The sequence below is a fragment of the Salmo salar genome, chromosome 19 (assembly GCF_965601325.2).
Source record: "Salmo salar chromosome 19, fSalSal1, whole genome shotgun sequence".
In the NCBI taxonomy this organism is placed as follows: Eukaryota; Metazoa; Chordata; class Actinopteri; order Salmoniformes; family Salmonidae; genus Salmo; species Salmo salar.
The window spans coordinates 18,682,171-18,696,139 of record NC_138309.1 but is presented as its reverse complement, the minus strand read 5'-3'; the positions used below and the strand labels follow the sequence as shown (position 1 = coordinate 18,696,139).

Genomic DNA, 13,969 nt, shown 5'->3' with positions numbered 1-13,969 from the left:
TAAAATCCCATGAAAACCGCTCGATTAAAACGTGAACTATGAAACGTTACCAGACCAAACAGGGTAGAGGAGAAGTGGTTCAAGTAGAAGAGCCTTGAGGTCAAGCTGACCCTGTTTCTCCACTGTATATTACTGCGTCCCAGATGGCACCCTATTCCCTAGAGTGCACCACTTTTGGCCAGAGCCTTATGGGAAACCCTATGGGCTCTGGCCAAAAGTAGTGCACTAAATAGGGAATAAGGTGCCATTTGGGATGCATCAACGGCATGAACCACATGAATCACTAGTGACTTGATTAAGTTTCAAAGATGTCCCTGCAGGTTAGTTGTTGTTAGTGTGCTTCCCTCTAGCACTGTGGTTTATAACCCGTGACCACTCCACGGGCAGCATTACACAGTAAAAACACTGTAAACCTTGGCTCTGCTCCAAACATAATAAGAACGTTTGGCAAAGGTTGGAACAAGGAAAATAACATGCTCTTTATACGCAACTAACAAATGTACGGAGGGACAAGCAATTAACTGCATGACAGGTCAGCCCCAACGTGGAAAACAGAACACTTCAATGGATGTGGACGGAAACGTTAGAAATCATTTGTAAACAACACGGAAATGATCGAACTTAAAGTTCACCGAGGACATTTATTTTCAACTGAAAAAAGGGAAGCCATATTGCATTTTGTGCCTTTAGGCTGAATTCCTTGTTTTTTGTGTGTGTGTGTTTAAACACAGGAAACTCTTTCCTGGTTAATTCCATTAACAAAAGTATTGTTTCCTCTTTCTATATGTGCACACACACACACACACACACACACACACACACACACACACACACACACACACGCGCACACACACGCACACACACACGCACGCAGTAACCTTGTGCCTGGAGACATTTTAACAGTCCCTGGGTGATTAAATCTGAGCTAGGAAAAGTCAGGACCACCAGGATCCTCCTCTGGAAGACGGCAGTGGTCAACCAGGCAGTAAATCACAAAATGGCCCTTTATAGAAGCAGTAAATCACAGAATGGCCCTTTATAGAAGCAGTAAAGCGGTATAACCCACAGTGTCTTTTTTCCCCAAAAACTTTTCACCTAAATGCAATGACATGGTTCATATTATTGTTGAGTTCACTTTGAATCCACATTAGTTGAGAACTCAATCAAGTGTAGACCAAAACGAGTTGTTAAACTGACGTCTGTGCCCAGTGGGCAGAGATCCTATTAAAATAGTACAATCTACGGGCCTATATGGTATTCATCGAAAACACAAATGGCATAGCAGTGAGAGAGAACGAGAGAGAGAGAGAGCTTGGACGTAGTGCGTAGTGGGGATACAGAAACAGTATCCATCCCTGTTCACTCTGTGTTCTCTAGCTGCCCCTCCAGCGTAAACAAAGGCACAGAGGGAACACACACAGGGAACCGGGAACAGGGCAGGGTTTGGGGCGCAGGCAGAGACAGAGGGATAGGCAGCCAGCCAGCCCAGGCTGAGATATTGCTTCGCCTCAGGGCACCACTGACACAGGGAGGCAGCAAGCTCATCACATTATTGTGGAGCTCCGGTTTCATAGCCTTGCTGCCCGGCTTAGACCTCTCCGACAACAGGTTAACCATTTGACCTAGATTGGCATAACACCTTAAAGCTTAAAAGTCAAACAGGGAATTGTTACTGACCCAGCAAGATGGGTCAGTTCCCCTTCTAATGGGCTATGTTCGATGAGAAGAGGAAGAGAAATGTAAAATGTAAAAGTTTAGACTAAATGGGCTTACTTCCTCAATGGAAAGACCCATGAGAATCTGAAAAATATGAAGTCCTTTGAGTAAAATCTTTCTCAGACAATGACAAGAAAATAAACTCTGAAGCAAGTCTTTCTGTTGAAACACTCATGCCTCACACATGCAGGCAGCGCTGCGCTGCGCTCGCAATAATTCCATAGCCACTAGATGGCGGACTTTCATGTACAATATGCATGAACGGAGTAGAGGGCAGCCGAGTCAACTTACTTGCACTCCCTGTCCTCGAGATCAAAATGCGGGTTAAAGTTGATTAGAATTCTTTGGTGAGGTCCAGGCGCTGTTATCACCCAAACGCATTTCTGAGATGGCAAATATGATGTCGGATAGCCAGGCGAGGTGAGGTAATTCGCATTCGTTATTCTGATGTTGTCCCCACACTTGTCTGCAAGAAAGAAAGAGAAAATACAGTCAGCACAACAGCCCAAAGTGACACAGATACAGTACAGGGATTCAAATGAATCAATAATGTTGGCTAGAATTCAAATGCAGAAAAAGTGTGTTTTTAGTCAAAATATTGTCCCGATGAAGATAGAGAGTATATAGGCGTGTTTTCAAAATCTAACTGGAGTCGAACATGATTGTTTGAATCATTTTTTATAAACATATATTCAGGCTGATAAATCATAAGCTATCTCCATATCAACATATACCCACAGTGTCTAAATATGTCTAAACTAGACACCAAACAAATTGAATATGCGTTTTAGCTACTTTGGATAGGTCTACATGCGTGAAGACACACGGGTAAAGTCAATCATTTCTGACAGTCAATGGGCTAAAGATGATGAATTTCTCCCACATTTTGATAGATGTGTTATATTTACTTTACATTGTATTAATTTGCTCAGATAAACACAGTATGGTACACATTTTATTTGACTGACATATATATATATATATATATATATATAAGGATGGTATACAACACAATTGTTCACAAACATTAGGAAAAGTTTCGCCTATAGCCTGCTGTTAATTGTAGTGGTTTATGTTGGGACAAAACCGTTTATGTTAACCGCTTGTCAATTAAAGTAAACATTTATTTAAAAAAATAAAAATAGGCTAGTAAAAAAATCTGTGAAATGTCACAAACAGCTCTTATCTAGAACAACTCCTAATGACCAAGGCCCATTAGCCCCGGCAGGGAGTAATGGATTAATTTGTAGACCGAGAGTGGACGGGGAGCTGCTTCTACGCTGTGGCTGTGCCGGGGTATGGCTGAGTCTCCATGGGAATGGCACATATGGTGCCATGCGACTTGTAGACGATGTGTCATATGGCAATAACGCCAAACAATAATAAAAAAAAATATGATAGACTAGTTTTTTCACAGATTATCTGTGAGGAGCATCATTTATTTGTTTTTGGGGTAGCCTATGTATTCATGATAACGTAAAACCAAATATCTATGCCATCTATTTTTCGTTTGCTGAGTAATCTATATTAACGAATGATGCTCGTAATGTTTGTTAGATTCACGCAGATCCTTATAAAACTGGTTTCCCTTTTCATACAGACCATTTATACAAGCGCCGGAGAATAACGAGCCCTTTCTCGTGTCTAGAGACAAGCCACTTCAAGTAGTCCAAATTAGCCTCTCAGTTTATCTTCATTTATGTGTGCGCAGTTAAGCTTTTGTATTATAGCTACCATCTGCCATGTAAAGTACTTGAAAATGTGTTTTGAATAGGATGCAATGCAATATTCAAGAGAATTTGAAATATGGCGGTTCATTCTTTCTTATGTCTCTCTATTCATTCTAACGTAAATAAGTTTGCTCATAGTGGAAACGAAGCAATAAAGTGCCGCCTACATGTATTTGCTACAGCAAAGAAAGAGGGAAGTACCCTAGCACTAGGCTACTGTGCCCAAACGTTTTATAACATCTGAAAAATAGAAGCTCCACACTACAGTAATTGATCTGTGACAATGGCAGCACTAACCCGCAGGGAAGACAGGCAGGTGAACGCGTAACGAGTCAGAAAAACATCAGCGAAGGTTTAGAGACGGTTAATCCTTAAAAACATCAGGAGAAATAGTCTAGCCCAGCACAGCCGAGGGAATATCAGATGTCACTTACCATTTTTGAAAGCCTCAGCGACGAAGAAGATTCCCATTAAGAGGAACAGCACTAATCCACAATGCATCCTTGTTTTGTTAGAAACAAAATAAAATGAGGAAAAACGAAATAAAACTCCTCCCAAGGTTTTTCAGGTCCTGTTATTCTTCCTTATTTTCAAGCTTAGGCCGAAAGAAAACAAATAAAGCAGAAGTGTCTTGACTAAAGCAGTTGAAATGTGTCTGGATATGTCTCAGGTCGGCTGCTGTATCCTGTCATTCAGGTCCGGTTTCCTCTCTCTTCCAGTTGGGGTCCTCTCTCAAACACTGGCGTTGCCATTTCCTCCACACAAGTAGTCGGAGCGAGTAAAAGAATAAGTAGAAATCCCCGGCACCAGCACCACTCCCGTTTCAACTCCTTGGAAACGATGACCAGGCACGAGGTAATCCGTCGGCGCTAAATGGAAAGAAATATTGAGAGTAAGCAGCAGTGGTGGTGATATTCGTTTCAAAAGTGGGCACATTAGCAAATCAAGCTCGCGTTGTTCCCCTTCGCGCTCTGCTGATTCTCAAATCTGACAAGACACGAACTAGTAATACTAACATCTGGCGAAAGTCATTGCCATAATAGAGGCTTAAAACGATGGATACAACCCCTAAATTGCGACCGCTTTTCTTCTTTTGAGCGGCTGTGCTGCCTGCTTCAGCCTGGTTGATCGAGCCTAAATCTCAGAGGTCTCTGATTGGTTTGATTACGAATATGCATAGCCCAACCTATGGACGCCCCTCTCTCTTTAAAATCTGAGGTCTGCGTTCTTTTCCCGAGACTCCGTCTCACTTGCAGACTTCCAGTCAGACCTGAAAGTGACAGCGCACACGGGCGCGAGCTCTCTTTCTCTATCCCTCCCCTGTTGGAGATGGACTGTCACACTGTCACTGGCTACTGGGTGTCACTAAACTACGCTAACAAACAGCTCAACTGGAGGACAATAACATAGACCACTACTGCCTCCAAAACGTGTATTTGTGTGTGCCAAACGACCTCTCTCAAAAACGCTCCGCTAATTCTGAATTCAAGGGAGCTCCCTAGGAGAGAAAAGACTCTTTCAAATGCTATTTGGCATTCAATATCGAATTATCATTCTAAAGAAGAGATATCGATTTGCAATATGAATAGATTTTGACCATATATCTATTTTTACGCATCAATGGGCTATGTAGATGTCCTAATTGTAAAAGCAGTTAAAAGCACGAATCACGATAAAGCATTTATTAAAACGTCACATTGAGATTTAGGGGAAATTAATGGCAGTGCAAAGCATCAAGCAATTTGGCTTTTTAGACTCTCTGTCCTTATGGCACTGCACAAAAATAGGAATTACATTCAATATGAAATGCTTTCGACCAGCTGCTATGCTCACCAAGTCACAGGATAAAATACTCTGTGCAACTACTCTGACATGAATCCAAGGGCGCCTAACATTCCTTACATGAACTACAGAGTAATTCAACATTTCAAGCAATACAAAACGTGCCCGTTCCCTGCGTTCTATGCTGTTCAGCGGGATAGTAGCCCACTTCAATGCACTGTATTTTTTAACACCATGTGAATGAAAGCTAAGAGCACGCTTCGCTCAGTGTTCCTCATCTAGCAAAATTGTTCTGTCTCTTCTGAAGTCAAGCCACTTAAAGAAAACAAACTGCAATCACCTGCGTCTTGTAGACTCACTCACAGTCCCATATGTATCCAATATCGAAGCGAAGCCGTTTTCCGCAGGCTGACAGTATACCCTCTCTGTTTCTCTGTCAAAGTCTCCGCACCTCCTTCCAAATCCGTTAACCTCAAAAACAACCACAGGAAAGGACAGGTCTCCACCGCTGACGAGAGAGGAAGTCAATTCCCAATTATTTCCCCAGTCAATGAGTAGCCTGTAGTACGCTGGGGCCGGTCCGGGCAACCCTGAAGCTCAGCACCTCTCTGCTCCGCGCAAAGGCACGCACCCGCTGCCAATTCCTTCCCGGAGACTCAACTCAGCGTACACACAGCCAGCTATCCGCTGCTCTCACTAGTATCAAGTGAGGGATACGGGATTTGCGCTTACAATGAGCAGCACGGCACCGGTAAAAGTCAGTCCAAAATATCACCCGAGGTTAGAAAATGTCAATGTCAATATCCTATAGATCATTGATTGATTGAATGCATTGACTGCTTGACTCGAATTTAGCATTTCCTATTCCTCCCTCTGTACTGCGCGTCACGCACCTCTCCTGCGTGTGTGCTCAGCCACTGTAGCGCTGTTGAGAACACAGGCTTCGTTTGGAGTCTCCGGTGTCTCGAGACCCAGCCAGCCAGTCACACGCCCATTTACCAGGGGGTTGCTTCAACAATCGAGATGTAGATTCAACCGCCTGGCTGTCTTATCGCAGTCTACAGAATAGACTGAGTCACGTTGGATACTAGGACACATCTGAACACACCCACAAAATTAGCGCTGATAATACAACTGCCATTCATCTTACTCATACGTTCAAGGCTATTATTGATACTTCTTGTGTAATGATCTAGTAATAAGTAGCCATTGCCCCAAATTGCATTCTTACAGGCTATTGGGACCTCGTATGAACAGTATTCTTGAATTCTCACATTGAATGTGTTGAAATGTACAGTTATTATTGACCAGCATGTACCTGATCAATGGTGCAGTCTGGTCTGGACATATTTGGTAGCAGGTATACTCTTAGAAAAAAGGATTCCAAAAGGGTTATTGTGCTGTCACAATAGGATAACCCTTTTTGGTTCCAGGTAGAAACCTTTTTGGTTTCAAGTACCATTTTGGGTTACTAAATTGGTTTTAACTGCAACCAAAAGGGTTCCTCAAAGGGTTCTGATATGGGGACAGCCGAAGGACCCTTTAAGGTTTTATATAGAACCTTTTTTCTTAGAGTGTATAGAGAGACCTGGGCTCCCGCGCACGCAGTCCTGTGAGTGGAACTTGCTATTGGCCAGAAATGACCCGGTGTCATAATTTGAATAATATGGATATTGTGAACATAAAACAAATGTGAGTTATTGATTGACATGGTCATTTAAACAAGCTGAACTCCTATATGTCAACGTTTCAAATACCTTAGGAGGTTGTTTGGCTATTCATTAAAATAGATTTAACCCCCATTGCCTTCATATTGAAATGAATCATATCAAACGCCCGAAGACGACATCCCGCCCTGATATTTAGGGGGTGGAACACATTGACTCAGACTGCATTCTAAACACACCAGGGTGGCACCGAGGTTGGAGGGTCTGGGAGCAGGAGAGGGTGTCTTGGAGACGGACTCCTACAGAGAGCTCGCACGATAAAATTGAAACCCATAGGTTGAACCAAGCAGACACATTAGAGTGAAGTCAAGAGTAAGTAGTGCATTATACGGTGTGCAGTAGTGTGACCGCAGTAACCACAGTAACGGTAGCTCTCTCCGGCCTGTAGGTGGTGTCAAGAGAGACGACCTGCTGGGGAATTCCCATATGTCTAATAAGACTTCTATATTTACAAACAAGTGTAGACTTATGATTAGACTCTTGGGTCTTCATTTAATTAAAATCGCAATGCAGAAATAATTATTTATATTTTTCAGGGAAGGTTATCAAAATCAAAAAGGGTTTTTAATTCTTATACTTTTATACTGTCAATTAATTACATGATCAAAAACAATACACTATACCTTGGATCTTTACATCAGCTTTCTTATTATAAGACTGTAGAGAATGTAAGTATGTTTAAAGGCCTAACAATGCTAATAAAAGTCACGATACTGAATATATACAGTGGTATAAGGTACTTAAGTAAAACTACTTTAAAATAATACTTAAGTAGTTTTGTTTTTTGGAATCTGTATTTTACTATTTATATTTTTGACAACTTTTACTTTTACTTCACTACATTCCTAAAGAAAATTATGTACTTTTTACTCTAAACCTTTTCTCTGACACCCAAATGTACTCATTAAATGTTGAATGCTTAGCAGGAAATGGTCCAATTCACGCACCAATCAAGAGAACAATCTGGTCATCCCTACTGCCTCTAATCTGGCAGACTCACTAAACACAAATGCTTCATTTGTAAATGATGTCTGAGTTTCGGAATGTGCCCCTGGCCAACCATAAATAAATAAATAAAAACAAGAAAATTGTGCTCTCTGGTTTTCTTAATATAAGGAATTTTGAAATTATTTATACTTTTGCTTTTAATACTTAAGTATATTTTAGCAATTACATTTACTTTTGATACTTAAGTATATTTAAAACCAAGTACTTTTAGACTTTTACTCAAGTAGTATTTTACTGAGTTACTTTTACTTTAGTCATTTTCTGTTAAGGTATCTTTACTTTTACTCAAGTATGACAATTGGGTACTTTTTTCCTCCACTGTATATATAGCCTACCACTCCTCTTCAATTGCAAATATCAAATTGAGATGTTTTCTTACTGTGTTGTTTTGATATGCCATAGCCAAATAAAGGAAGTGGAGTAACATAAGACAATCACGACCCCAACTAATGGTCCACAGTCTTCTTAGTCTCCTTAGAGAGAGAGGAATGAGCTGCTTTATTCCAACCACCACTGGTAATTCCCCCTCTTGCAGATAACACTATGTTAGAGAGGTACTGGGCCCCTCTATCAAAGCGCCACTAACTAGACTTATGTGTCTTGTGGATAACAAGGCTTTGGAACAATGGGACAGGGTAATTTCACAATGGTGGCTGAGGCAGCTGCCATATCTGAAATGAAGGGGATTGTGAGGGAACAATGAGACAGCCATGTAAAAGATTTGCCCCTTCATATCCCACAGTAATCTTTAATACATTCCTGTGGTATAATTAGCCAAAGCACAAAGGCAGACATTTTCTTTTTTCCTCCTTGTGAGCTGGGCTGTCGGTCTAATTTCATTAGGTGAGCCTTGACTTCTGCTTGCTTCTTCTTCTTTCCCCGAAGAGAAGAGAACTGCCCAATAGACCAAAACATATGTTAATTTATTAAAAACAAACTCAGGGTAAGGTATTTATTTTCTAATCAACAGAAAAGAGACTATAGTCAGTCATTGAAGGCTAATCTGCTTGGAAAATTAAGAGTGACTAAGCAGCAGGATTAATGTAGACTGCATCCCAAATGGCACCCTATTCCTTATTTAGTGCCCTACTTTTGATCAGAGACATGGTGTACTTTATAAGGAATGTTATTTAGTGCCCTACTTTTGATCAGAGTCATGGTGTACTTTATAAGGAATGAGGTGCCATTTGGGACACAAACAGAATATGGCCACCAATTAGAGGGCCCTCCATGTCAGTTTTCCGATTACAGCTGCACAATAAAGGCGATATTTTCAGCTCTGCCCCCAAATGACTGGGTGTGTGGTGCCAGTCCTGATGTCATATCAAGGGTTTGGTATGGCACACTGAGCCCAGGAATTAATCATATGAACTGTAACGTTTTATGATAATATAGTCCGTGCCATAGAAAACCTTGATGAATATGTACAGTAATATTCATATTGGCTGTAGGTTTTTGTAAAAAATGGTGATATTTTGGACAGGCACTATGTTGGACAGTCACCTCTGTGTTTTAGCTTTACCTCTTCTCTCTTTTATCAGTATGAACCCTTATTGAAAAAATATATAGATTTCACATGTGATCTTATGTGAAGTTAATGTGATAACGTGTCAACATGTAAAAGCAACATCTAATAACATGAAACTTCACATGTGAAAACATTAGAGCACATGTGAAAACATTACAGCACATGTAAAGACATGATCTGATGTGAAATAAATGTGACAACATGGGGATGCAACATTTCAACATGTGATACGATGAAACTGCACGTGAAAACATTTGAACATTTTTCACATGTGAAAGGGCAAATTCGATTTTCACATGTAACTTCAAATTCCACTGTGAATCTGCAAATGACATGTGAGGTGAAAACATGTTATTCTCCTCACATGTGAAAAGGTGGTGTCACGGGCGTCGTAAGGATTGGACCAAGGTGCAGCGGGAACATGTATACTCATCTTTATTTATTTAAAAGAAGGAAAAACAAAAGAAACACGTATACAAAACAACGAACGACACTAAACAGTCCTGTCAGGTGCACAGACACAAAACAGGAGACAACTACCCACAAACCCCCATAGCACAAACACCCCTATACATAGGACCTTCAATCAGAGGCAACGAGGAACAGCTGCCTCCAATTGAAGGTCAATCAACAAACCCTAAACATAGAAATTGAAAGACTAGACTGAACATAGAAATACACTAACATAGAACATAGACCAAAAAACCCGGAACACTCTAAACAAACACCACTCTTACATAAGCACATAGCCCAACAAACCCCGAAACACTAAACAAACACACCCCTGCCACGTCCTGACCAAACTACAATAACAAATAACCCCTTTACTGGTCAGGACGTGTCAGGTGGTGTTAACATGTGAACTATATATTGAATACATGTGTGCATGGTTTCACATGTAAACAACTGACCTCACATGTGTCTCTTGTTTTCAGCTCAACATGTGAAAACAATTATTTCACATGTGAAACAGCAAATTTTAAATTTGTTTTTTTCTAAGAGGAGTAATAAAATGGTATAGGGTTTTTTTAAGGTAGGTGGTACACTGTTGAGATAAAAAAGTGTACAAATATTTAGTCGATGTGGAGCGGCAGGTAGCCTAGTGATTAGAGCGTAGGACCAATAACCGAAAGGTTGCTAGATCAAATCCCTGAGCTGATGAGGTAAAAATGTGTCGTTCTACCCCTGAACAAGGCAGTGTTCTTAGGGCGTCATGGTACTGTTCTTAGGGCGTCCCACTGTTCTTAGGGCGTCATGGTAAATAAGAATTTGTTCTTAACTGACTTGCCTAGTTAAATGAATGTGATAGTTACATTTTAACATGTGAATATGCAAATTACATTTTCACATGTGAATTTTTTGCACGTGAAAGTGCAATTCCACATGTGATTGGTAGGCTGCTGTTCAGCTAAAATAATGAATTTTTTTCAATCAATGACAGTATGATTTCATTTGACATGATCACTTAGTACTGACTTTCCAACATGACCCCACCTGGGCTTTGAACTCACAACCTCTGGATTTATTAGCATATCAGCATATTTATTAGCATATTATTCTGGCATATTATCCTGTTTTAACGTTATTCCCGAATCACTCTGATAAATATTACAGATTCTCTTAGTGTATTATACAAAGCTGAGATTTACTTTGAAGTCCAAAGTGTAGGAATACAGGTGAAATCAGTCATTGACACAGACACAGTGAGTTAGCAGGAATATCGGATTATTGTAAACCAAGAGGTTGTGAGTTTAAATCCCAGGTGACGACATGTTGAATTTGAATTACTGAGTCAACTATGTACTGTTGAAAACACTGCAGCTCTTTTGTGATGTTATGGGGGAAATCCTAATGAGTCATATTTGTTGGCAGGGCATCATGTGAAAATTTGAATACACGTGAAAGGTTATGTGAAATATCATCACGTGAAGTGTTCCAAAACCTCATGGTTCCACATGATTTCACCTGTCAAAGGTTATGTGATCATGGTGTTCTCAGTCAACAGATCTCAACCCAATTGAATACTTATGGGAGATTCTGGAACGGCACCTTTTCCGTCAATAAAACACCAAATGATGGAATTTCTTGTGGGAGAATGGTGTCGCATCCCCCTAGAGTTCCAAACACTTGTAGAATCTATGGCCAAGGTGCATTGAGACACTTTATGTTAGTGTTTCCTTTATTTTGGAAGTTACCTGTACTAGCTACCAATAAATGGCTTCTTGGTAGCTAGTTACGTGGATGGGAGATTGGGAACCTATCTGGGCTAGCTAAAACCAGCTTCATAAAATTGCTAGGTGGCTAGTAGTATTACAGAGAAACATATATTTTTTAAAAGGACAAATCTGAGGGAGCACGTATGAAGTGTTCCAAAACCACATGGTTTCACAAACTTCCACATGAAAAAGGTTATGTGATCACATGTGAAAACTCATGTGAAATATCATCACATGTGAAGTGTTCCAAAACCACATGGTTTCACAATATGTCACATGAAATCATGTGATTTTCCACATGTGAAATCATGTGGTTTTCCCCTAAGGTAAACAGCTGTAATGGCTGATGGGATATTTCCTCAACTATCTGCCACTGTTAAATATATGTTCCCATTTCTCCAGATCACGAAGTGGGATTTGGGGTGCAGACCATGAACTTTTAAAAAACCTAGTTACCTACTAATCAGAGCATGTGTTTTTTCTCCCTCCTCTCCCCATCACACGCCACAGTTAAAGACTGCTATTTTGTTCAGACAAGCTCTATCTGTGTTGTGAACGGGACACAAGCAGATTGTACAGTTTGGATTACACAGTGGTGAAGTGGTTGATGTGGTTGTTAGACTCGTTCACACTCTTGGCAGCTGTTGGTAATTATTTTCCCTAAGAACATTTCACACACCCCTGCACACAGACTTGGAGGTACAACTGTACATCTAGAACTACGGTTGTGTTCTAGGCTGTGTGTGCACGTGTGTGCACGCACGTGTGTGTGTGAGAGAGGGAGAGAGAGGTCGAGGGAGAGCATATACATATTTATGCGCATCACTCAATGCTGAACTTCTAGAACATGTTCAAACTTGAAATGTTCTGTCTGGGTCTGACAAAGCTTTCTTAGTCGGAGGAGAGAATTGTGAGTCGGCTCTTTTATAGTCAGTTCCTTTGGCTTTGGTTGCATCATGGGAAAAAGAGCGACTGAAAACTAGCCCTGTATGCTGAGTCCCACAGCACCTCCAGAAGATCAACGGTGGGAGTAATTGTAACAAAGACAGCGTTTCTCCTCAGAGGCTCAGCGAGTGAGTTGAAACTAAGTGTGCATGGAATTAGCAGAGGACGGAAACTCGTCTGAAGTTGAGAGACATTATGCTAATGAGAAAGCGAAGCAACAGTGTGCAGAGCTGCATGGTCGTTTTCAGGAGGAATGCCTAATTCAAACAAAGATAGAGGCACTAGGTGGAGTAGAAGGAGGAGGAGGAGGAGTAGAAGGAGGAGGAGGAGGAAATAAGAGTAAAATATGAAAATGACTTCATTAGAAAAATAAACATTTCCAGTGACATTTAGTGAAGCGGAGAGGATGTAAGCATAAATATGCATAATGTTGGCAGAAAAGTATTGAAACGTTTCTCAGGGGTAGAAAGAGAGAACGATGGCTCCGGAAATTAATGACGAGTCTGTGTGTGTGTGTGTGTGTGTGCACGCATCTGTGTGTATGTATGCATGCGTTTGTGTATCACACTGTAATTGGGTGCATGCTTTAACTTCTTTCACATTCAACTCCCTCTAGCAGCACCCCAATTTCACATCATCACAGACAGGAATTGCCCAATGCTCGACGCCTAATCAAGAAAACCTTTTTTTTGGACACACAGAAGACTCAAAGTTGTCTTCATTACTTAATTACATGTCTAAAGGCATAACGAGGCAGTATGGTGATTCTTTTTTAAGGGGATAGATTAGCTTTAACATTGTAGATAGATTGTGGCCTCCATCAATGTAAACATACAGTACCAGTTAAAAGTTTGGCTCATTCAAGGGTTTTTCTTTATTTTTAAATGTTCCACATTGTAGAATAATAGTGAAGACATCAACACAATGAAATAACACATATGGAATCATGTAATAACCAAAAAAGTGTTACACAAATCAAAATATATTTTATATTTTAGATTCTTCAAAGTAGCCACCTTTCGCCTTGATGACAGCTTTGCACACTCTTGGCATTCTCTCAGCCAGCTTCATGAGGTAGTCACCTGGAATGCATTTCAATTAACAGGTGTTCCTTGTTAAAAGTGAATTATTGGAATTTCTTTATTTCTTAATGCGTTTGAGCCAATCAGTTGTGTTGTGACAAGGTAGCATTTAACATTATCATTTAAAATGTACATTTTTCTCCACCGTCAAGAGGAGGGCCACTAAAACCAAATCTCGCTCAGGGCCCCCCAAAAGGCAAGAGCCGGCCCTTCTCCTCATCATCAAATGCAGAGA

General features: G+C 40.6%; 1 protein-coding gene across 3 annotated transcripts in view; it reads right to left on the bottom strand.

Moving 5' to 3' along the window:
- Positions 1 to 6,248, bottom strand: part of LOC106578544 (neuropilin-1a) — an 82,621-nt gene extending 76,373 nt beyond the window's left edge. The window contains exons 1-3 of one of the 3 annotated variants that reach the window (XM_082965653.1): positions 5,569 to 6,248; positions 3,881 to 4,315; positions 2,008 to 2,182 (exon numbers count right to left, since the gene is read on the bottom strand). In XM_082965653.1, coding sequence (XP_082821779.1) covers positions 2,008 to 2,182; positions 3,881 to 3,947 — 242 coding nt within the window. In that variant the 5' untranslated portion in view covers positions 3,948 to 4,315; positions 5,569 to 6,248. Of the gene's footprint in view, positions 1 to 2,007; positions 2,183 to 3,880; positions 4,725 to 5,568 lie in introns of those variants that run through there. The other 2 variants (XM_082965654.1, XM_014157488.3) reach the window with 2 other exon arrangements.
- Positions 6,249 to 13,969: the final 7,721 nt, after the last annotated feature.